General features: G+C 45.2%; 1 protein-coding gene across 1 annotated transcript in view; it reads left to right on the top strand.

The window, feature by feature from the left end:
* WNT5B (Wnt family member 5B) overlaps positions 1–24,283 on the top strand; it is a 131,898-nt gene that overhangs the window by 80,089 nt on the left and 27,526 nt on the right. Inside the window, exons 2-4 of the mRNA XM_040436547.1 lie at positions 7,306–7,430; positions 9,508–9,755; positions 19,857–20,149. Coding sequence (XP_040292481.1) covers positions 7,306–7,430; positions 9,508–9,755; positions 19,857–20,149 — 666 coding nt within the window. The remainder of the gene's footprint in view (positions 1–7,305; positions 7,431–9,507; positions 9,756–19,856; positions 20,150–24,283) is intronic.

Here is a 24,283-nt window from a genome sequence, read left to right as displayed (position 1 = left end):
ATGGGAGCTGTGTGCAGTAACCCGCCATGGCCCCTACGCTGTGAATGAACCTGTGCTTCCTGCTCCATTCACATTGCCTGTTCCAGGGCCAGAGACTGCAGAAAACAGCTGATCGGTAGGGGTGTCGGACCCCCAACAATCGGATACTGATGACCTACGCTGACGATAGGTCATGAATATGTTGAACCTGGAAAAGCCCTTTAACACTTTAATGACCAGGCCTGAAAAGACATTCATGACCAGACATTTTTTGATTTGTTAGACTACCAAAATTATTTTTGCGATGTTTTTTTTTTTTAACGTGACACCTTGAGCGTTTTATTAATATGATTTTTAGAGATCTTTTTCTCTTTTTTTAGCTTTATTTTGGGAAAACTGCCAAAAACAAAACTATAGCCTCTTAATTTTTTAATATGAGAACTGACCAAAATAAATGATTAAAATAAGTTTCCTATTTTGTGTTGGTCATTTTGATATAAATTATGTATAGTTTTGAATGAATTGGCTGACAATAGCAATGGCTTTGGTTGGTGTGGGTGTTTTTATTTTTTTATTTTATTTATTTAAATTCTACTTTTTTTTTTAGGCTACTTTCACACTAGTAGCCTAAAAAAACATTCATTCTCTATGGGGACGGAATGGATGCGGACAGCACACAGTGTGCTGTCCGCATCCGCATTTGCGGAGCGCGGCCCCGATCTTCAGGTCCGCAGCTCTGCAAAAGATAGAACATGTCCTATTCTTGTCCGCAGCTGCCGACAAGAATAGGCATCTCTATAGGGGTGCCGGTCGGGTGTTTTGCGGATCCGCAATTTGCGGGTCCGCAACACACCACGGACGTGTGAATGGAGCCTTAAATACAGGGCTGTGGAGTCGGTAGATAAATGCTCCGACTCCAACTCTGACTCCGACGCCTCAGTTTTTGGTATTTCCGACTCCGACTCCTCTGTATTTAATATGCGAATGTACACTGCTCAAAAAAATAAAGGGAACACAAAAATAACACATCCTAGATCTGAATTAATTAAATATTCTTCTGAAATACTTTGTTCTTTACATAGTTGAATGTGCTGACAACAAAATCACTCAAAAATATAAAAAAATGGAAATCAAATATTTCAACTTATGGAGGTCTGGATTTGGAGTCTGGATTTGGAAAAACACACTGCAGGCTGATCCAACTTTGATGTAATGTCCTTAAAACAAGTCAAAATGAGGCTCAGTAGTGTGTGTGGCCTCCACGTGCCTGTATGACCTCCCTACAACGTCTGTGCATGCTCCTGATGCGGTGGCGGACGGTCTCCTGAGGGATCTCCTCCCAGACCTGGACTAAAGCATCTGCCAACTCCTGGACAGTCTGTGGTGCATCGTGACTGTCACGAGGGTGTCAAGAGCCACGTCTGACTCCATTATACCCGGGGTCAGGAAGTCGCAGCGGGTGGCTGCACGTTCAATGTACAAAGACAGTGCTGTTTCGTAATGGTAGCTTTCTGGGTTTGCCTTGCAATCCTTTTTGGCTCACTCAGGGATCCGTAGCTTCTCCTCCTCAGCTGTTTCTTGTCCAGCAATCCCAACCTCCTTATATTCCCATCTCCCACTTCTCTGGTTGCCAGATATAGAGCTTCCTGCCTGGACTTCTATACTGACCCACTGGAGCTGTGCAGCTGTGTTCCCTGGTTGTTGTTCCAGAACGTTACCCTCCGGATCCCTGTTGGGCCTTGGTGGTCTGCTGTGGTCGCCCACTTGGGATTATATGTTTGTCTGTATTGTCTGTCCTCTCCTTGGTGTTTTCCTCTTAGTGTCAGTGGTGCGGACTAGTGATCCCACTGCCACGTTCACTACACAGTGCTCATCTTAGGGAAAGCCAGGGTTTAGGCACGTGATCGGCGTACGGGTGAGGAACCCGTCTAGGGACGTCAGGGCAGTCAGGTGCCAGCCGCAAGGTGAATCAGGGGTCACCACCTTTCCCTCTCCCTTGGACAGGGCCTTCCCATTTCCCTCCCTTTGCGTGACGCCGATCATTACAGTGACGTTGGTGGATAGAGCGAGACATGATGTCCCAGATGTGCTCAATTGGATTCAGTTCTGGGGAACGGGCAGGCCAGTCCATAGATCAATGCCTTCGTCTTGCAGGAACTGCTGACACACTCCAGCCACATGAGGTCTAGCATTGTCTTGCATTAGGAGGAACCCAGGGCCAACCGCACCAGCATATGGTCTCACAAGGGGTCTGAGGATCTCATCTCGGTACCTAATGGCAGTCAGGCTACCTATAGTGAGCCCATGGAGGGCTGTGCGGCCCTCCAAAGAAATGCCACCCCACACCATTACTGACCCAATGCCAAACTGGTCATGCTGGAGGATGTTGCAGGCAGCAGAACGTTCTCCACGGCGTCTCAAGACTCTGTCACGTCTGTCACATGTGCTCAGTGTGAACCTGCTTTCATCTGTGAAGAGCCATATAGTGAAGCATATGAAAAGCATGCTTCTTTATTGTCACTTAACGTGTTCGTTTTGTGGTAACGTGACGCACTGCATGCATTGGCCTTTATTATTACAGTAGAGAAGTACCGTATTTTTCGCAAAAGTGGGGGGGAAATAGCAGTTCGTCTTATGGGGGCGAATGCTGCGACCGTCCGGTGAATATGTAACTTGTGGGTATTGTTAAAGTATTCCAATCATCTTAAATCTAGCGCTGTACTACTTACTACTAACTTCTTGGCAGTCAGGAGGCCGGGTGGGTGCTCGTAGCGTAGCTCACTACGTCACGAGCCTGCTCCGCCCACTTTATGAATGAAGCAGGCACCGGGCCCCGCTGCCATTACAGAAACAGATGCCGGCCCCCATTCACTACACAGGGACACTGTTATGGGGGGGATCTGTGGATGACACATAAGATAAGATGCTATATATGTGTCATCCACAGATGCCCCCATAACAGTGCAATCCACAGATGCCCCCACAATGATCCCCCATAACAGTGCCATCCACAGATGCCCCCATAACAGTGCCATCCACAGATGTCCCCATAACAGTGCCATCCACAGATCCCCATTAGTTCAAAACCCACCAAAAGCACCCCTTTTGGTTCAAAATATATTTTTTCTTATTTTCCTCCTAAATTCGGTAATTAATTATAACTTTCTTTTCTTTTTTTATTCCAATTTAAATCTAGTAGGAGTCGGTTCATTTATTGCCGACTCCAGGTACCCAAAATTGCCTCCGACTCTGACTCCTCGACTCCGACTCCACAGCCCTGCTAAAATATAATATATATATATATAAAATATATATATTTTTTGGCACATAATATGTCCCCCAATGGGTCATAAAAAGACCTCTGGGGGACACTAAGGCCTCTTCCACATGAACGTTGTGCATCCGTTTCGTGCATTGGGGACCGCAATTTGCGGTCCCCAGTGCACAGGCAACATCCATGCGGCGGCCGGGACTGATCGAGACAAGTTCTATTTTTTTTTGTGGTACGGAGGCACTGACAGAAACACCACGGAAGCACTCTGTAGTGCTTTCGTGGGGTTCCAATCCGTGCTTCCATTCTGCATCTCCGTGATTGCGGACCCATTCAAGTGAATGGGTCCGCATCTGTAATGCAGAGTGCACACAGGCCGGTGCCAGTGTATTGCGGACCCGCCGCAAGCGGTCCGCAATACGGCCTCGGGCACACAACTTTCGCGTGCAAGAGGCCTAAGGGTGCTGGCACACAGTGTAGTTCTGAAGGATCTGTGTTGGGTCCATGTGTCCGCTTTTTTCTGTCCGTGTTTCACTGACACTGCACAGATGAAAAAGAATTTTCAAAGCATCTCTTCCTAATGATCCTTGTTGCATCCATGGTTTTCACTGACCAGTAGACTATAATGGGCGTGATGCATCCGTGCCAAAAAAACGGACCCACGGACCGTGGTAAAACACTGTGAACATCACACACGTTAAAATGAATAGGGACGTGTGCTGTCCATGGAGAACACGTACAGCGCACATCCGTGAAACACTGATGTGTGAATGAGACTTTACTTACTAATGTTCTAGTTATTAAAATCGGGGCATCTAAGCCACACCCAGAAAAACCCACTTGGGCCTGGGACAGCCCAAATTTGCCAGGACCTCCTCTGAATATTTGAGACAGTCCCAGAAAATTTGGGAAAGTTGGCAACTATGCAGCTGTAGCGTCCATCCAGGAGACCACCACAGCTGTCACTAGAGCAGTAGAGAGGGACTGTGAAGAAGCTCAATGCAAACAGCACTTCAGAGTGAAGCTCCACCTCCTGGGCATTTGGAGGAGCACAACCTGGCAGAATAAAAGTTCATATTCTCACTACTCCTCATAATAACTCCACAAACGGTATGTTTGTACGGTTCTCCTCAGCCCCTACTTAGTGCTGGCAGAAGTTTCCATTCCATTCAGGATCATCTTTTGGTCATGGATAAAGGTGAAGAGGTGACCTTGGTGATCTCAGACCACCACTGATTTCTAGAATGAAAGGGCCATGTAGACCACACAAACCCCTTTGGCACCACTCAGCAATTTGTCATTTAGAATCGGATGAAATATTCTCAGTGAAGGACCAGTCAACCATTTATTACGGCACAATTCCTTGAGTCATTCAGAGAAAGTCCTGTTTATGGTCTGGATAAATTTGTGATTATATTACAGTTGGTTGCCGAATTATCAGACTTTCTGGACTAACGGATACCATATGAAATGAATTTTTATCTGTAAAAGAAGCAGTATTGGGGTCTTGAGGGAGGCAGAGGGTTAAGTCTATACTTCCATGCACAGCTGCAGACTATGTGTATTTATCCTGGACAGTAATGAGTATGATCTGATGTATACACTCACAGGCGAGGTGGTCGGGGGCTCACACTTTGGGGAGATCGGGTGCTGGGGAAATTTGACACATGCCAAGTATGACTTTCTTTGCTGTGATGAATCCAAGACTTTCCTGTGATTGTGTTTATGTATTTCGAGGTGCTAGTTAGATAAATGCGGAACAGCAATGGGTGCAGACACGAGGCCTTATCTCTGGGTCTGGATGCCATTTCATCCTATGACATCATCTGCAGTCAGGAATCCTAAAGTTGGATCGGTACAAAACCCAGAGCGACAAGCAGCTGCGTTATATCACATCATGGATTTGTCACCTTCCTGTACACTGGGTCCCCTGGGTGCCCATTACTGTGCCAAGTTCTACATCGGTGCCCAATGTAGTCAAGTGCATGGGTCTGCAAGCCTCATGGCCATTCACGCAGTCTGTGGCTGTGTGTGGAAAGCTCCATTTTTCCTGCAGATCTATACACTTCAATAGTTTGCGCTTGTGAAGTAGTGCAAAAATAATCTGCATGAAATAATATAAAAGATGGGATCTAATATACAGGGAGGAACCAGAGAAACACTTTCTGGGTCAATATTGTGAATCTAATAATGCAAATCTATACCTCAGATCCAAAAGAGGGACAGAGGGAGGTCAAAAAGAGGGACAGAGGGAGGTCTGCTGTCTACCTCTGTAAGTAGCTGTCTCTCTGGGCTGTGACTGTTTCCCCCTGTATTTGCACTTTACAGGGTGTGTAGCAGTCTCTCTGGTCTGTGGCCCTCTGACCCTGCTATGAAGCAATCTCTCTGGCCTGTGACTGTCTCCCCCTGTATATTGCAGTCTCTGTGGCTGTCTCACCCTTTATGTAGCAATCTCTCTGGCCTGGGACTGCTTCCCTCTGTATGTAGCAGTCTTTCTAGTCTGTCTCTCTCTGTATGTAGCAGTCTCTCTGGCCTGGGACTGCTTCCCTCTGTATGTAGCAGTCTCTCTGGCCTGTCTCTCTCTGTATGTAGCAGTCTCTCTGGCCTGGGACTGTCTTTCTCTGTATGTCGCAGTCTCTCTGGCCTGTCTTCACCTGTATGTCGCAGTCTCTCTGGCCTGTCTTCACCTGTATGTAGCAGTCTCTCTGGCCTGTCTTCACCTGTATGTAGCAGTCTCTCTGGCCTGTCTCGCTTGCGATGTAGCAGTCTCTCTGGCCTGGCTCTCTTTGTATGTAGCAGTCTCTTTGGCCTGGGACTGTCTCCCCCTCTATGTATCAGTCTTTCTATATGTAGCAATCTTTCTGGCCTGTCTTGCTCTGGATGCAGCAGTCTCTATGGCCTGTGACTGTCTCTCTCTGTATGTAGCAGTCTCTCTGGCCTGTCTCCCCCTGTATGTAGCAGTCTCTGGCCTGTGATTGTCTCCCCTTGTATGTAGCAGTCTCTCTTTTCTGTCTCGCTCTGGATGTAGCAGTCTCTCTGGCCTGGGACTGTCTCTCTCTGTATGTAGCAGTCTCTCTGGCCTAGGACTGTCTCTCTCTGTATGTAGCAGTCTCTCTGGCCTGGGACTGTCCCCTCCTGTATGTAGCAGTCTCTCTAGCCTGTCTCGCTCTGTATGTAGCAGTCTCTCTGGCCTGGGACTGTCTCCCCCTGTATGTAGCAGTCTTTCTTTATGTAGCAATCTCTCTGGCCTGTCTCGCTCTGGATGTAGCAGTCTCTATGGCCTGTGACTGTCTCTCTCTGTATGTAGCAGTCTCTCTGGCCAGTCTCCCCCTGTGATAGTAGTCTCTCTGGCCTGTCTCCCCCTGTAAGTAGTAGTCTCTCTGGCCTGTGACTCTCTCCCCTTGTATGTAGAAGTCTCTCTGTGCTGTCTTGCTCTGGATGTTGCAGTCTCTCTGGCTTGTTTCCCCCTGTATGTAGCAGTCTCTCTGGCTTGTCTCCCCCTGTATGTAGCAGTCTCTCTGCCCTGGGACTGTCTCCCCCTGTATGTAGCAGTCTCTCTGGCCTGTCTGTCTCTGTATGTGGCAGTCTCTCTGGCCTGGGACTGTTTCCCCCTGTATGTAGCAGTCTCTCTGGCCTGTCTCGCTCTGTATGTGGCAGTCTCTCTGGCCTGGGACTGTTTCCCCCTGTATGTAGCAGTCTCTCTGGCCTATCTCGCTCTGTATGTGGCAGTCTCTCTGGCCTGGGACTGTTTCCCCCTGTATGTAGCAGTCTCTCTGCTCTGGCCTGGGACTGTCTCCCCCTGTATGTAGCAGTCTCTCTGGCCTGTCTCGCTCTCTATGTGACTGTCTCCCCCGTGTTTGCACTCTGCAGGGTCAGTGGCCCCAGAACACAGTTGAGTTACTTCCCCAGGTAATAAAATGTTAATGAGAGCAGCAGGAGGGGGTGTAGTGTAGTGCCGCGGGTTGGGCACTGGGGGGAGCAGAGAGCAGCCCTCTCCTTGACTGGCTTTGGCAGGACCCTCACTCATCACACTCACCAGTCTCCTTCTCACACAGGGACCCCTGAGCTGCTGGAGATACGCGGAGCGCTGCTGTCCGGGGGGCAGCATGAGGGGGAGCTCGCCGCTGGTTCTGCTGCTGGTCACTGCCCTCCTGCCCCTGGTTGGGGCCAACTCTTGGTGGTAAGTACCTGGGGGCAATAGGAGGTTAGCACCGAGGACACGTAATAATGAGGGTGTAGTGACTGGCATAGGAATGGGTGGACTAACAAGAGGGGTTTAGCGGGGCTAGCATCAGTGTGGTATTCAGGTATTGGAATACCTTGTACCAAGAGTGTCAAGTGCAGTCTGTGCCAGGTGAGGGTGGAATAAGGAGGGTGAGGGGCTTTTAGGAATTTTTTTGGGGGGTAACAGCAAGGAAGTGTTTGATACGTTATTACAAGATGGTGAAATCCAAGTTTTGTGTGCATGGGGCAGATGACAGTGTATGATGGGGGAGGGGGTAACTGAGAAGGGGGTGATACATGGTTGTTAAAAAGTGTGAAATGCAAGCTCTGTGTGCGTGTATGGGGGGTGGGGGTCTTGTGTAATATTAGTAACAGACAAAGGAAGGCTTTGATACATTGTTGCAACTGTACAAGCTGCCCAAAAGATAGCTAGCATAATTAGATATGGGAGGGATGTTCTATTATTACATATGAGACCAGGAGTAAATATACAGATCATGAAGTGCACGCTCCCTGTACAGATGACAGGTGAGATACATGAGAGAATGAGTCTATAGAATGGGAAGTGTAAGCTCTTGTGCTCAGGGGAGGCAGGTGAGAATGGATACTATCACTTGATACTTTACATCTCCTTCCTATGTATCCTCTACAGACAGTTATGTTCTCTGTCCCCCTTATATACAGTGAACCCACACCCTAAATACCCCTGCACATCATATGTCTCCTCTTTCTAGTGTATTAGGGCTCATGCACACGACCGGATGTATTTTGCGGAACAGAACAGCTGGCCCCTAAAAACAGTGCTATCCTTGTCCATAATGCGGAAATACGGACATAGGGAAACGGAATGCACACGGAGTAACTTCAGTTTTTTTAAACCCCCCCATGTCCTATTTTTTTGATGGACGTTATTCACGGGCTGTTAAAAAAGCAGCCGTGTGAATAGACCCATAGACTCCAGTGGTTCTGAAAACAGCAATGTGACATGTGAATGTTCCCTTAGGCCACTTTCACACAAGCAAGTTTTCCACGCAGGTGCAGTGCGTGACGTGAACGCATAGCACCCGCACTGAATCCTGACCCATTCATTTCAATAGGTCTGTGTACATGAGCTTTTTTTTTTTCACGCATCAGTTCTGCGTTGAGTGAGAAACGCAGCATGTTCTATAGGCCTCATGCACACAAACGTATTTTAATTCCGTGTCCGTTCCGTACTGTTCTATTAGGGGCCAGCTGTCCCGTTCCGCAAAATACGGAATGCACACGGACGTCATCCGTATTTTTTGCGAACCGCAAAATGCATACGGTCATATGCATGAGCCCTTAGTCTGTGTTTTTTCACGCCTCAGTTCTGCATTGTGTGAAAAACGCAGCATGTTCTATAGACCTCATGCACACGAATATATTTTCATTCCGTGCCCGTTCCGTTTTTTTTTGCGGACCGCATCCGGAAACATTCCTTTCAATGGGTCCGCAAAAAAAATGGAAGGTACCAGCTGTCCCGTTCCGCAAAATACGGAATGCACACGGACGTCATCCGTATTTTTTGCGGATCTGTTTTTGCGGACCGCAAAATACATATGGTCATGTGCATGAGCCCTTAGTCTGTGTTTTTTCATGCAGCCCTGGCCCCATAGAAGTGAATAGGGCTTTAGTGAAAAACGCATTGCATCTTGAAGCAAGTGCGGATACGTTTTTCACTGATAGTTACTAAGAGATGTTGTTTGTAAACCTTCAGTTTTTTACCACGCGCGTGAAAAACGTATCAAAACGCACTCGCGGGGAAAAGAGTGAACAACTGAACACAATCGCAGACAAAACTGACTGAACTTGTTGCAAAATGGTGCGAGTTTCCCTGAACGCATCCGGACCTAATCAGTTAGAGGAAAGGGGTTTCTGTAGTAGACTACCCCTTTAATAGCTGGTACCGTGTATATGGTGTGCAAATATCTTGACTGTTCTGGGCAGAGTTACTCTTTAATTTTCTGCAGTCTGGCTGTTCTCAGCCTCTTCTCTGTTTTTTTTATTTTTAGGTCATTGGCCCTAAACCCAATCCAGAGGCCAGAAATGTATATAATTGGCGCGCAGCCTCTGTGCAGCCAACTGACCGGTCTCTCCCCTGGTCAGAGGAAGCTATGCCACCTTTACCAGGACCACATGGTATACATTGGGGAAGGGGCCAAGACAGGGATTAAAGAATGTCAGCACCAGTTCAAGCAGAGGAGATGGAACTGCAGCACGGTGGATAACGCGTCCGTCTTTGGAAGAGTCATGCAGATAGGTAAGAGCACCGGAAATCTACAGATCGCCCCGAAAGACAAGTCCTCTTCATCTTAAAGAGGACCTTTCATCTGTTTTACTTTTAGGAGCTAGATACCTGTACTTGCGGGGCTGATTCTGCCACCCGTTTTTATTATTATTATTTTTTTTTAATCGCTCCTACGCCATCCTGAAGATCTCACGCTCAGTATGTAAATACTGAGCATCGGAACAGGGAGGAGGAGACGCCAGGGTTTCTCAATGGCGGTCTCCTTCTCCCTGGCTGTGCCGCGATCCAAATCACAGCTAAGAGCGTCACAGCCATTAAGGAGAAATGCATAGAAATCCGTGCAGAATTTCTGCAAGGTAGCCTAAAGATGACCTGTATTAGGATGGGTTTACATCACGTTTTCGCCATCCGTTAAATGTGTATATATAAAAAAAAAAACATACAGTACAGACCAAAAGTTTGGACACACCTTCTCATTCAAAGAGTTTTCTTTATTTTCATGACTATGAAGGCATCAAAACTATGAATTAACACATGTGGAAGTATATACATAACAAACAAGTGTGAAACAACTGAAAATATGTCATATTCTAGGTTCTTCAAAGTAGCCACCTTTTGCTTTGATTACTGCTTTGCACACTCTTGGCATTCTCTTGATGAGCTTCAAGAGGTAGTCCTCTGAAATGGTTTTCCAACAGTCTTGAAGGAGTTCCCAGAGATGCTTAGCACTTGTTGGCCCTTTTGCCTTCACTCTGCGGTCCAGCTCACCCCAAACCATCTCGATTGGGTTCAGGTCCGGTGACTGTGGAGGCCAGGTCATCTGGCGCAGCACCCCATCACTCTCCTTCATGGTCAAATAGCCCTTACTTTCAAAGTTTTCCCAATTTTTCGGCTGACTGACTGACCTTTATTTCTTAAAGTAATGATGGCCACTCGTTTTTCTTTACTTAGCTGCTTTTTTCTTGCCATAATACAAATTCTAATAGTCTATTCAGTAGGACTGTGTATCCACCTGACTTCTCCTCAACGCAACTGATGGTCCCAACCCCATTTATAAGGCAAGAAATCCCACTTATTAAACCTGACAGGGCACACCTGTGAAGTGAAAACCATTTCAGGGGACTACCTCTTGAAGCTCATCAAGAGAATGCCAAGAGTGTGCAAAGCAGTAATCAAAGCAAAAGGTGGCTACTTTGAAGAACCTAGAATATGACATATTTTCAGTTGTTTCACACTTGTTTGTTATGTATATAATTCCACATATGTTAAATCATAGTTTTGATGCCTTCAGTATGAATCTACAATTTTCATAGTCATGAAAATAAAGAAAACTCTTTGAATGAGAAGGTGTGTCCAAACCTTTGGTCTGTACTGTACGTTAATGGATGCCTCGGACAGATGCCATACGGTATGTGTCCATCTGTTCACCATAGAGTTCCATTGTAAAAAAAATAAAATAATAATAATAATGTATATGTTAACGTATAGTTTTTTCACCACTAGACTCTGCAGGATGGAACAGAGTGGTGTGCTGCGCTTTTGTACCCCTTTTTTTCCAGGGTATAACTCAAATGGATGGAAAAAAAACGTGCTGTGAACTCAGCCTTACAACTGCAGATGAACAATACGCTTGTCGGGAAGGAAGCGTTCCTTTGGGCAATCGCCTGCTCATCAGTAAAAGAGACTGCTGCTATTAGCTGCAGTGATCTCCTCTACAGTGTAGGAGGGAGTGATCGGTAATGCCATCGCTCGTCCCCATAATGAATCATTATTTGCATGGAGCAGAGCGTGATTAGACAGCACAATCTGCCGAGAGCAAATGCGGATAATTTTTTTTGCCTGCATAAAAGATTTGATAGCCCGATGAACAGGCTTATTCATTGGGTAATCTGCGGCACTTTTACACAGGCAGATCATTACTAACGGGCGTTCCTACGAGCGCTTGTGAGTGATGATCTGGCCAACCCTCTGCAGGTTGAAGTTATAGTTTTGCAATAACTTGAGAGCCAGAGGTTGCAGACCATTGTTCTATAATATGATATTTTATATATTGAGAGCTTAGTGTAATTATCAGTATCTGCTCTTATTCTGTATATATGGACAATGCACAGTACCACTTCTCTTGTCCTGTATACTGGGTGTAATTCTCAGTATCTGCTCTTATTCTGTATATATGGACACTGCACAGTACCACTTCTCCTGTCCTGTATACTGGGTGTAATTCTCAGTATCTGCTACTATTCTGTATATATGGACACTGCACAGTACCACCTCTCTTGTCCTGTATACTGGGTGTAATTCTCAGTATCTACTCTTATTCTGTATATATGGACACTGCACAGTACCACTTCTCCTGTCCTGTATACTGGGTGTAATTCTCAGTATATGCTCTTATTCTGTATATATGGACACTGCACAGTACTACTTCTCTTGTCCTGTATACTGGGTGTAATTCTCAGTATCTGCTCTTATTCTGTATATATGGACACTGCACAGTACCACTTCTCCTGTCCTGTATACTGGGTGTAATTCTCAGTATCTGCTCTTATTCTGTATATATGGATACTGCACAGTATCACTTCTCCTGTCCTGTACATTGGGTGTAATTCTCAGTATCTGCTCTTATTCTGTATATATGGACACTGCACAGTACCACTTCTCCTGTCCTGTATACTGGGTGTAATTCTCAGTATCTGCTCTTATTCTGTATATATGTACACTGCACAGTGCCACTTCTCTTGTCCTGTATACTGGGTGTAATTCTCAGTATCTGCTCTTATTCTGTATATATGGACACTGCACAGTATCACTTCTCCTGTCCTGTACATTGGGTGTAATTCTCAGTGTCTGCTCTTATTCTGTATATATGGACACTGCACATTACCACTTCTCTTGTCCTGTATACTGGGTGTAATTCTCAGTATCTGCTCTTATTCTGTATATATGGACACTGCACAGTACCACTTCTCCTGTCCTGTATACAGGGTGTAATTCTCAGTATCTGCTCTTATTCTGTATATATGTACACTGCACAGTACCACTTCTCCTGTCCTGTATACTGGGTGTAATTCTCAGTATCTGCTCTTATTCTGTACATATGGACACTGCACAGTACCGCTTCTCCTGTCCTGTATACTGGGTGTAATTCTCAGTATCTGCTCTTATTCTGTATATATGGACACTGCACAGTACCACTTCTCTTGTCCTGTATACTGGGTGTAATTCTCAGTATCTGCTCTTATTCTGTATATATAGACACTGCACAGTGCCACTTCTCTTGTCCTGTATACTGGGTGTAATTCTCAGTATCTGCTCTTATTCTGTATATATGGACACTGCACAGTCCCACTTCTCTTGGGCTATATAATGGGTGTAATTCTCAGTATCTGCTCTTATTCTGTGTATATGGATACTGCACAGTACCACTTCTCTTGTCCTGTATACTGGGTGTAATTCTCAGTATCTGCTCTTATTCTGTATATATGGACACTGCACAGTACCACTTCTCCTGTCCTGTATACTGGGTGTAATTCTCAGTATCTGCTCTTATTCTGTATATATGGACACTGCACAGTCCCACTTCTCTTGGGCTATATAATGGGTGTACCTGCAGCCTAGTTCTGAGGACCGTGAGTGTCAGGGACTGCAGTTTGGGTCAGTGTATTGTGAATGGCAGGGACTGCAGTGTAGTTCTGTGAACTATTAGCTCTAGGGACTGCAGCCTGGTTCTATGGTTGAGTTGTGCCATGATTTAGGTGCAGACATTGGTATAAATACATGAAGGAATCGGGTTGACTAAGAAATGGCATTTGTGAAAAGTGAAGTTTAGTAAAACCTAAGTGGTCATATAATGAGGAAGTGGCAGAATGTGGGTTAGAGGACAAAGAGTCAGAAATGGAAGCGTTGCCATTAAAATACGGCATGCTGCTGTATTGCAATGTAGATTCAGAATGGCGGAAAAAGTGGGGTACAGGGAAGAGGACAGAAAATAAGTGGATATACATTTAATGTCTTAAGAGTCTGGGGTTAAGTAGGTGGGGTGCAGCTCCATGGCTTGAGTCCCTGCATGAGGTTGGGGTGCCATGCATTGCTGGGGTTACACTATCACATTCAGGGGCATATAGTTGACTCTGGTGAGGCACTTTGTTGGTATATTAGGGGGGGTTTGGATGTCTGCAGCCCCCTCCCCCATGATTAGCAGAACATCTCAGCCTTTGATTTGAGGTGTGAGGTCTCATTGTCTTAAATCCTTTTGAAATGGAGAGAGTCTTCTGGATCAGGGCTGAGACTGATACCACATAATAAAGATAGGTGTTAAAGGGGCAGTACACCTCTCTTGCATTCCTAATCCTATGATGGGGATGGGGCAGGGGGATTACTGGCACCATTGTTGCTACATCAACCACTTTCCCCTTCAAGCAAGACAAAAACAAACAAGTAGCTCCTAGGAACCTATGTGACTCCTGAAGATCAGTGCTATTGAACCTACATTAGCTGTAACTGCCCATGGCCATGCACCCCCCATGCAGATTGAGACCCTATAGTTCATTATAGGAGGGTCTCTCATTGGAGAAAGTTATTTTATAGTGTGCAGTGTCAACTGATTGATTAATAGTTAGGACAATCCTTCATCCATTGCTCACCAATAGATGCCATACCCAGAGGCAAACATTCTCCCAGCACCTGGACCCCTCCTAACACCTTATCAGCACCCATAATATATCCCTTAGGATACCCCTTTATCTCCTCAGTCCCGTGCCCTGTGGATTCCTGCATATTATCAACCCAAACACAACACGCCCTGCGCGATTTTCACCCAGATAACCTGGCACCAGGATTCCATAGATGCACCGCCGGCATTGGCCACACAATGGCACTGTGGAGCCATTGCACTGAGTTATAAAAGAAGACAGGTACCCAGCAGCCTGACTCCTGCCCCCAGGGTCTCCCAGTGCCCCTCAGCCTGTGTCAGTACCAAGGCAGCCGCTGCCTGTGATATGTAATGAACACTTTATCTGTCATCACTCTGCTGATATCAGCTGCAAAAATGCAGAGACCTTATGCCTTGAGGTGCAGACTGATTGGTATCTGATGTGTTTTACATAGTCCACAGTGTGTTGTCAACTGCATGAAAAGGTCAGGACAGCAAACAGGTACCGCGTGCCCCTGACAGACAGCCGGGAACCCTCTGGCTCTTGTAGTACAAGAACTCTCAGCATGGCCTGCAGCTAAGGCTGGGAATTGCGTGATGTGCAATCAGAAGGATCAGTATGTTACAGTTGATAAGTATAGACACCTACCTGGGGCGGAAAAAAAATGGCAGTATAAGGCTACGTCTACACGACGACATTTGTCGTGCAACAGATAGGGCACAACTACACTGCAACATTTGTAGCGCAACATTTTGTTGCACTAATGTCGCGCGACAATTTTTATAATCGCAGTCTATGGTGTCACACTGCAACATGCAACATGCTGCGACTGCGACGCAACAGTCGCAGAAAAATCCATCTCAAATGGATTTTCTGCGACTGTTGCGTCGCAGTTGCAGCATGTTGCATGTTGCAGTGCGACACCATAGACTGCCATTATAAAAATTGTTGCGCGACAAATGTCGTCGTGTAGACGTAGCCTAAATCCTGAAAATTGTATAGGGATATATGCCACTCACATTGAACTTCATAGTAAATGTTTATGCAGTAAGCACCCCCTAGTGGTGGCTGCACCGGCCCAGATCTATGTGTAAACTTTTTATATTCAAAATTTAAAACAAATAAAAAGTGAATAAATGCATTTCTGCTTGACCTGGACTAATACCCCTCAGTGTACATCTTCATTTAATGACCAAAGAAAGGCACGTAAGTGTTACGTGCAAAACAGTGCACCCCCTGACCGACTCAGTAATTGCTTTATGAGCAAATCTGACAGGTAATGGGAGATCCACTCACTGCAGGCTATTGCACACTTTTATTTGGGCATTGAGTAGGAGCCCACCTAGGCTGCCGTAACTATCATTGTACAATGAAATCCATTCTCAATACGTGTGCTTGGGTCAGTGTTCACACTTGCCCTGATTATGTACAGCCCCACGCTGGAGTAGCTGCATCCACAGGCAGTAGCGCCGCAGCCTTCTCACTGTTTACAGCAGGCCCAATGACATCACGACTAGTATCAATGGCCTGGGCGCGGCTAAGCTCTGTTCACTTGAATGGAACTTAGCCCCGCCCAGGCCATTGATACTAGTCGTGACGTCACTGGGCCTGCGGTAAACAGCGAGAAGGCTGCGGCACTACTGCCAGCGCCTTCTCAAACAGCTGATTGGCAGGGTTCCCGGGTGTCGGACCCCCGCCGATCAGTTGCTGATGATCTATCCAGAGGATAGATCATCAGTTTAAAAAAAACTACAGAACCCCTTTAAATGAAAGGTGCGTTTGGAAAGTCTAAAGGCCCTTTGACTATTTCACATTTTATGTTGCGGCCTTGTGCTGAAATTTAAAAATTAAACGTTTCCCATCAATCTGCATTCAGTACCCCATAATGACAAAGTGAAAACAGAATGTTCAAAATCTTTTCTAATTTATTGAAAAGGAAAAAACTAAAATCTTGCAGTGACCGAAAGCGGACCTTTCACCACTCCTGACATGCCTGTTTTAATAGCGTCATGCATTCCCTATGTAATAACAATTCTGGAACATCTCTATATCTCTGTGTTGTGCCATTCCTTTATTATTCCTACTAGAAGTTATAATTGCATTGCTATTGGCCTTCAGTAAGAGTACAGAGGGGAGGTAACCAGTTGGGGGCGTGTACCTGCACAGTCTCCCTCTATCCAATCAGTGCTGCCATTTTCAGACTGTGCAGGTACACCCCCCCCCCCCCCAACTGGTTACTCTTAATGAAGGCTAATAGCAATGCAATTATAACTTCTAGTAGGAATAATAAAGGAATGGCACAGCATACAGACATAAGAATATATGCTCCAGAATTGTTATTACATAGGGAATGCTTCAAGCTCTTAAACCAGGCATCTCGGGAGTGGTGACAGGTCCTCTTTAAGTATTCAGACTCTTTACTCAGACCCTTTCACAGTGATTAGAGCCTCCAGTCTTCTTGGGTATGAATGCCACAAGGTTTACTCATCTGGATTTGGGGATTTTCTGTCCTTCTTCCTGTAGATCCTCTCAAGCTCTGTCATGTCGGATGGGGACCGTCAGCGGACAGCCATTTTCAGGTCTCTTCAGAGATGTTCGATTGGGTTCAAGTCAGGGTTCTGGCTGGGCTACTCAAGGACATTCACAGAGGTGTGCCTAAGGCCTCATTCACACATACGTGGATTTTAACGGACCACAGTCCGTGAAAACCCGTCCTAGCGAGTGCACCAGTGCACAGCGTTATTGGTTGCTTTGACGCTGTGCGCTTTGTGCAGCCGCTGTACAGTAATACACTCGTATGATCTCTACGAGTGTATTACTGTACAGCGGTGGCGGCACAAAGCGCACGGCGTCATAGCAACCAATGACGCCGTGCACTCAACAGGACGTCAGGATGGGTTTTGACGGACAGTGGTCAGTGAAAATCCACGCATGTGTGAATATGGCCTAAGCCACTCCTGTGCCGTTTTGGCTGTGTGCTTAGGATCATTGTCTTGTTATCTTACTCTTTGAAACTGATGACCTATCGCTGCTGCCACCACGATGCTTCATTGTACGGTTTCCTCTAAACATTACGCTTAGAATTGAGGCCAAAAAGTTCAATCTTGGTTTCATCAGACTAGAGAATTTTGTTTCTCAGTCTGAAAGTCCTTTAGCTGCTTTTTTTTTTGCAAACTTTTATTTGTCTTTTACTGAGGAGAGGCATCTTTCTGGCCACTCTGCCATAAAGCCCAGATTGGTGGAGTGCTGCAGTGATGGTTGACCTTTTTGGAAGTTTCTCCCATCTGTACATAGGATCTTTGGAGCTCAGAGCGAACATTGGGTTCTTGGTCATCTATCTTTCCAAGGCCCCTTTCCCCTGATTACTTAGTTTGGTAGGGCGGCCAGCTCTAGGAAGTATCCTGGTTGTTCCAGACTTCCATTTAAGAATTATGGAGGCCACTGTTCTCTTGGGAACCTCCAGAGCAGCAGACATTTTTTGTACCCTTCTCCAGATCTGTGCCTCCACACAATCTTGCTCTGAGCTCTACAGGCAGTTCTTTCCGCCTCTTGCCTTGGTCTTTGCAGTGATATGCATTGTCAGCTGTGAGACCTTATATAGACAGGAGTATTTCCAAATCATGTCCAGTCATCTGTATATACCACAGATGGACCCCAATCATGTTGTAGAAACATCTCAAAGATGATCAAGAGGAATTGCAGACCCCAGAGCTAAATGTCAAAGGGTCTGAATACATCATGAGAAATTTTAGTTTTTAAATTGCAAAAATTTCTGAAAATTCTGTTTTCACTTTCTCATTATGGGGTACTGAGTGCAGAATGATGGGGAAAACGGGATATTTTTTTATTTTAGCACAAAGCTGTAAAAGTGAAGGTGTCTGAAGACTTTCCAAATGCATTGCAACTCTATTTTGTAATTAATGTAATTCAGTTTTGCAGTGTGTTCCGTTGATTGGAAGAAAATGCACCATAAACTCGGCACATCTGCAACGTGCGGCAGCACCCTAAGGAGCAGTGTAACTGTATCAATTGCATAGATTTTCAGCCTTGTCTGTAAACTGTGTTCCCATCCACTGACAGCAAGCAGAGATGTTGAAAATGTCAAGAAAAGCTCTCCAAACCTGGCGATTTTTGCTGGTTCAGTCGACCATCTAATGTGTATGACGTGGGATGTTGGATTTTAATGCCCCGTTCTTTTGTTCTCAGGGTGATAATTCAAGGTTTCTGGCAGAGGCTTTCTCCCCTCTCACCATTCACTAAATGCTTGCTCAGCTGACAGTTATCTCATGTATGGTCAGCTTTAAGGGCCTTTACACTGCTTGATGTTCAGACAGATTATCACTAACGAGCATTTGTGCAAACGCTCGTTAGCGATAATCTGCCAGTATAAAGGTGTCTTGATTACCCGATGACTGTGCGAAAAGCTCATTTATCAGTTAATAGGAGCATTGGTGCGGTCACCCAAATCTTCCTTTGTCGGCAGCAGATCGTGCTGCCTGAACAGCAATTAGCTGGAGAGCCCCTTTAACAGGAATCTGTCACCAGGAAATTCACTGTTAAACCAGGCACAATGGGGATCATTTACTAGAGACCTGCTTTTTACGCTGGCCTTTGATGGCCCCTCTGCTGCTAGAGGAAGTGGCTAATTTATGACTAGACACAGGCCTCGTCATAAATTAGGTGCGCCTGGAGTGAAAACTACAGCAGCCTCTGATTTGGAGTAGTTTTCACTCCTCTGTTACGCCTGTATTCAGGAGTAAATGTTAGTAGCCATTCCCTAGTGGCGAGGACAGCATAAAAATGCCTGCGCGTCAAGACTTATTTAATGCCAAAAACTGGCTTAGTGATTATAGCAAATGACCACCAATGCCTTGTAGTGGTAGCTCAGCTGAATGTAATGATACATTTCACTTATAGGAGATAAAGTTCTTTTAATTCATATGCAAATGAGCATTTAAGTGCACGGAGGGCGAGCCTGAGACACTTTGTTCGCCCTTGCTCCTCCTGCTTCCTCTGCCAGCCCCTCCCTCCCCTTACTGATTGACAGGTCCATGTGAGATGCCCTACAAGTAGTGTTGAGCAAACCTGCGATTTTCAAGGTCGGCGTTCAGGTTATCTAAGAATTCCGTAATGGATTCTGTTACCACGGACCATAACGGAATTCTATGGCGGCATGCACCAGGGAAGCCTATAAGAGGTCTCCGTAATAGAAGCCTATGGCCAGCACCCAAACGCCGAACTTGCAAATAAGGCATAATACTAGGCATTGTGTCTTTATTTTTAACAGAGAATCTTCTGGTGACAGATTCCCTTTAAGCATTAATTACATAAAACTGGATAAGCCCTGTCAGTCTGCAGTGACTCTGTCAAAGTCATCATACCTTGCTGTCAGTGAACTGCCTACACATCAAGATGTCTTCTGGTCCTGACCATCATTTTTCCATCTTGTCTTCATTTGCAGGAAGCAGAGAAGCAGCCTTCACATATGCAATCAGCGCAGCAGGAGTTGTGAATGCGATCAGCCGTGCCTGCCGGGAGGGGGAACTGTCGACTTGTGGCTGCAGCCGAACTACTCGTCCCAAAGACTTACCACGGGACTGGCTATGGGGGGGCTGCGGGGATAACGTGGAGTATGGCTACCGCTTTGCCAAGGAATTTGTAGATGCCAGAGAAAGGGAGAAAAACTATCCGAAAGGGTCGGAGGAGCAAGCAAAGGCTTTAATGAACATCCAGAATAACGAAGCTGGCCGCAGGGTAAGTCACCATTAGATCACTAAATATACCGTTAAGCCAGTCTGTTGTTCTCCGTTATCAGCCATTTCATGCTGGGTAGAGCCTGACTGTAGCGTGGGATGACAAAGTGCAGAAACATCCCTGCCCCCCGTGATTACTACTTTGTCACATATGTCCAGTGCTGAAAACAGCCAGAAACATTTACATCCATATGTGTGACCAACATCAGCTGTTCCTGTTATTACACCAGCACTCTAATATAATCTGACATGGCCCTTCAAGGGGGTTTCCACGTTTTATGTAAATAAAGCTGTGTCCCTGTACTTTAACCTCTTCCTGACACAGCTATTTTCTGTTTTCTACTCTTTGCCTTCCAGGTGTGATAACTTTTTTTTTTTTTTATCTGTTCACATAGCCAAATCAGGGCTTGTTTTTTTGTAGGATAAGTTTTACTTTCTAATGGCACCATTCAGGGTGCACCTAGCCTTTCTGCTACCTGAGGCGAAAACTAAAACGCCCCACGCCAAATTGTTAACCTAACCCCTTCCCTCCAGCCCTACTATTAAAGACATACTTGAAAAACATTACATACAGAGCTACAAAACATACAGGGTAATACAGAACCACATACCTCTTACATCCAGTGATTTGTCCTCTGATGTAGACATTCTCTTTCCTTATCTTCTCCATTCAGAGAAGACCACCATAGAAACATAGAATGTGTCGGCATATAAGACCCATTTGGCCCATCTAGTCTGCCCAATATACTGAATACTATGAATAGCCCCTGGCCCTATCTTATATGAAGGATGGCCTTATGCCTATCCCATGAATGCTTAAACTCCTTCACTGTATTTGCAGCTACCACTTCTGCAGGAAGGCTATTCCATGCATCCACTACTCTCTCAGTAAAGTAATACTTCCTGATATTACTTTTAAACCTTTGCCCCTCTAATTTAAAACGATGTCCTCTTGTAGCAGTTTTTCTTCTTTTAAATATTCTCTCCTCTTTTACCTTGTTGATTCCCTTTATGTATTTAAAAGTTTCTATCATATCCCCTCTGTCTCGTCTTTCTTCCAAGCTATACATGTTAAGGTCCTTTAATCTTTCCTGGTAAGTTTTATCCTGCAATCCATGTACTAGTTTAGTAGCTCTTCTCTGAACTCTCTCCAAAGTATCAATATCCTTCTGGAGATATGGTCTCCAGTACTGAGCACAATACTCCAAATGAGGTCTCACTAGTGCTCTGTAGAGCGGCATGAGCAGCTCCCTCTTTCTACTGGTAATGCCTCTCCCTATACACCCAAGCATTCTGCTAGCATTTCCTGCTGCTCTATGACATTGTCTGCCTACCTTTAAGTCTTCTGAAATAAGGACCCCTAAATCCCTTTCCTCAGATACTGAGGTTAGGACCGTATCACTGATTTTATATTCTGTTCTTGGGTTTTTACGCCTCAGGTGCATAATCTTGCACTTATCAACATTAAATTTTAGTTGCCAGATTTTTGACCATTCCTCTAGTTTTCCTAAATCCTTTTCCATTTGGTGTATCCCTCCAGGAACATCAACCCTGCTACAAATCTTTGTGTCATCAGCAAAAAGACACGCCTTACCATCGAGGCCTTTTGCAATTTCGCTGATAAAGATATTAAACAATATGGGTCCCAGAACAGATCCCTGAGGTACCCCCCACTGGTAACAAGACCTTGGTCTGAATATACTCCATTGACTACAACCCTCTGTTGCCTGTCCCTCAGCCACTGCCTAATCCATTCAACAATATGGGAGTCCAAGCCCAATGACTGCAATTTATTGATAAGCCTTCTATGTGGGACAGTATCAAAAGCCTTACTAAAGTCTAGATAAGCAATGTCTACTGCACCTCCGCCATCTATTATTTTAGTCACCCAATCAAAAAAATCTATAAGATTAGTTTGACATGATCTCCCTGAAGTAAACCCATGCTGTTTTTCATCTTTCAATCCGTGGGATTTTAGATGTTCCACAATCCTCTCCTTAAGTATGGTTTCCATTAATTTCCCCACTATTGATGTCAGGCTTACTGGCCTATAGTTGCCCAATTCCTCCCTACTACCTTTCTTGTGCACAACATTTGCTAATTTCCAATCTTCTGGGACGACTCCTGTTGCCAGTGATTGGTTAAATAAATCTGTTAATGGTTTTGCTAGTTCACCGCTGAGCTCTTTTAATAGCTTTGGGTGTATCCCATCAGGCCCTTGTGACTTATTTGTATTAATTTTAGACAGCTGACTTAGAACCTCTACCTCTGTAAAGACACATGCATCAAAAGATTCCTTAGTCTTCTTTCCTAACTGAGGTCCTTTTCCTTCATTTTCCTTTGTAAAAACTGAAAAGAAGTATTCATTAAGGCAGTCAGCTAGTTCTTTATCTTCTTCCATATACCTTCCTTCTTTTGTTTTTAATTTGGTAATTCCTTGTTTTAGTTTCCTTTTTTCATTTTTTGTATCTGAAGAATGCCTTATCGCCTTTTTTCCCTGACTGAGCTAATTTCTCTTCTGCCTGCGCTTTAGAAGCTCTTATAACTTGTTTGGCCTCTCTCTGCCTAATCTTATAAATTTGCCTGTCATCCTCGTTTTTTTTTTTTATAATTCCTAAATGCTATCTTTTTGTTTTTAATGATTTTGGCCACTTCTGCTGAGTACCACAGTGGTCTCTTCCTTTTTATGCTTTTACTGACAAGCCTAATGCAATTTTTTGTTGCCTTCAATAGTGCCACTTTTAAGTAGTCCCATTTTTCCTGGACTCCAATGAAACTGTTCCATCTTTCTTTCAGCCATCTTTTGTCTCTGCAGAGTTTGACAGACATCTTAGTTTCCTACTTTTTCATCATCCTCCCACCTTCTGAACACCCCATCCTGCCACCCCTAATACTGTGCTTACTGTGGTCCCCAATATTATACTGCAGAAACAGTCCCCTGAAAATACTAGTACCACACAGATAATGCTCCCTTCAATAATTAGTGATGGACGAACATCGGCCGGGACATTTCGCGAACGCGCATTCCCGATCAAATGTTTGCGAACCACGCGTTCGCGGCGGACCCCATTCACTTTAATGGCAGGCGAACCTGAAAAACCGTCAGGTCATATTTTCAGCCAGCAAATACTTACTAGAAGTGCACAAATAGTCCCACAATATGGACAGTGACATACCAGAGGGGATCAATGGCAAAAATTCCCACAAAAAATATTTATTTTAATCAGGGGCCATTTTTATGCATCTTAAAGGGAAACTCTCAAAAATGTGCCCTGCTGGAGCCAAGAAATTTTTTATTTTAGGCCACGGGAGTACGGGCCCCAAAAATTAGGCATGCACCTGACAGAAAAGAACAAGTGATTATGTGGCTGAAGGTATATTAGACGGTCAGTGGATAACAATTTTACTGTAGGCCAGTACAGGCCCCAAAAATTAGGTATTCACCTGACAGAAAAGGTTTTTTATGCCGCTGTACATGCATAAGACAAGGACCATTTTTTGGTGGCAGATAATGTGTGGGCTAGCATGAGGAAATTCAATTACACGTGGTCGTCACAGGTGTTGAATTCCTCAGAGATCCACGCCTCATTCATTTTTAGAAATGTGAGGTAGTCCACACTGTCGTGAGCTAGGCGAGTGCGCTTATCGGTCACAATCCCCCCTGCTGCGCTGAACGTCCTTTCGGACAGCACACTCGACGAGGGGCAAGCCAAGAGTTCCATGGCAAATTGTGCCAGTTCTGGCCACAGGTCAAGCCTGCACACCCAGTAGTCCAGGGGTTTCTCGCTTCTCAGAGCGTCCACATCGGCCGTTAACCCGATGTAGTCGGACACCTGTTCGTCCAGGCGTTCCCCGAGGCTGGATCCGGAGAGTGGCTGTCCATGGGTTGACTGCAAGAATGATCTCATATCCGAAGTGACCAACACATTTTCAAATCGAAAAAAGTAGTAGATTCAGTGGCTTGCCAAATGGGCACAAGGAAAATGGGTGCACACCTCACTGGACTCGCCCGTCCCAAAGAAAGCAATAATAAATTAAATGTGGGGGGGCACTCGCTAGATGGGAATGGATAATCAGACACTTACATAAATATCCACATAAAATAGTTATTTAATACTCTATATAATAGTACACA

The sequence above is a fragment of the Bufo bufo genome, chromosome 1 (genome assembly GCF_905171765.1).
Source record: "Bufo bufo chromosome 1, aBufBuf1.1, whole genome shotgun sequence".
NCBI lineage: Eukaryota > Metazoa > Chordata > Amphibia > Anura > Bufonidae > Bufo > Bufo bufo.
Note: the sequence above shows the minus strand (reverse complement) of the source record. Positions and strands in the feature narration are given on the sequence as shown.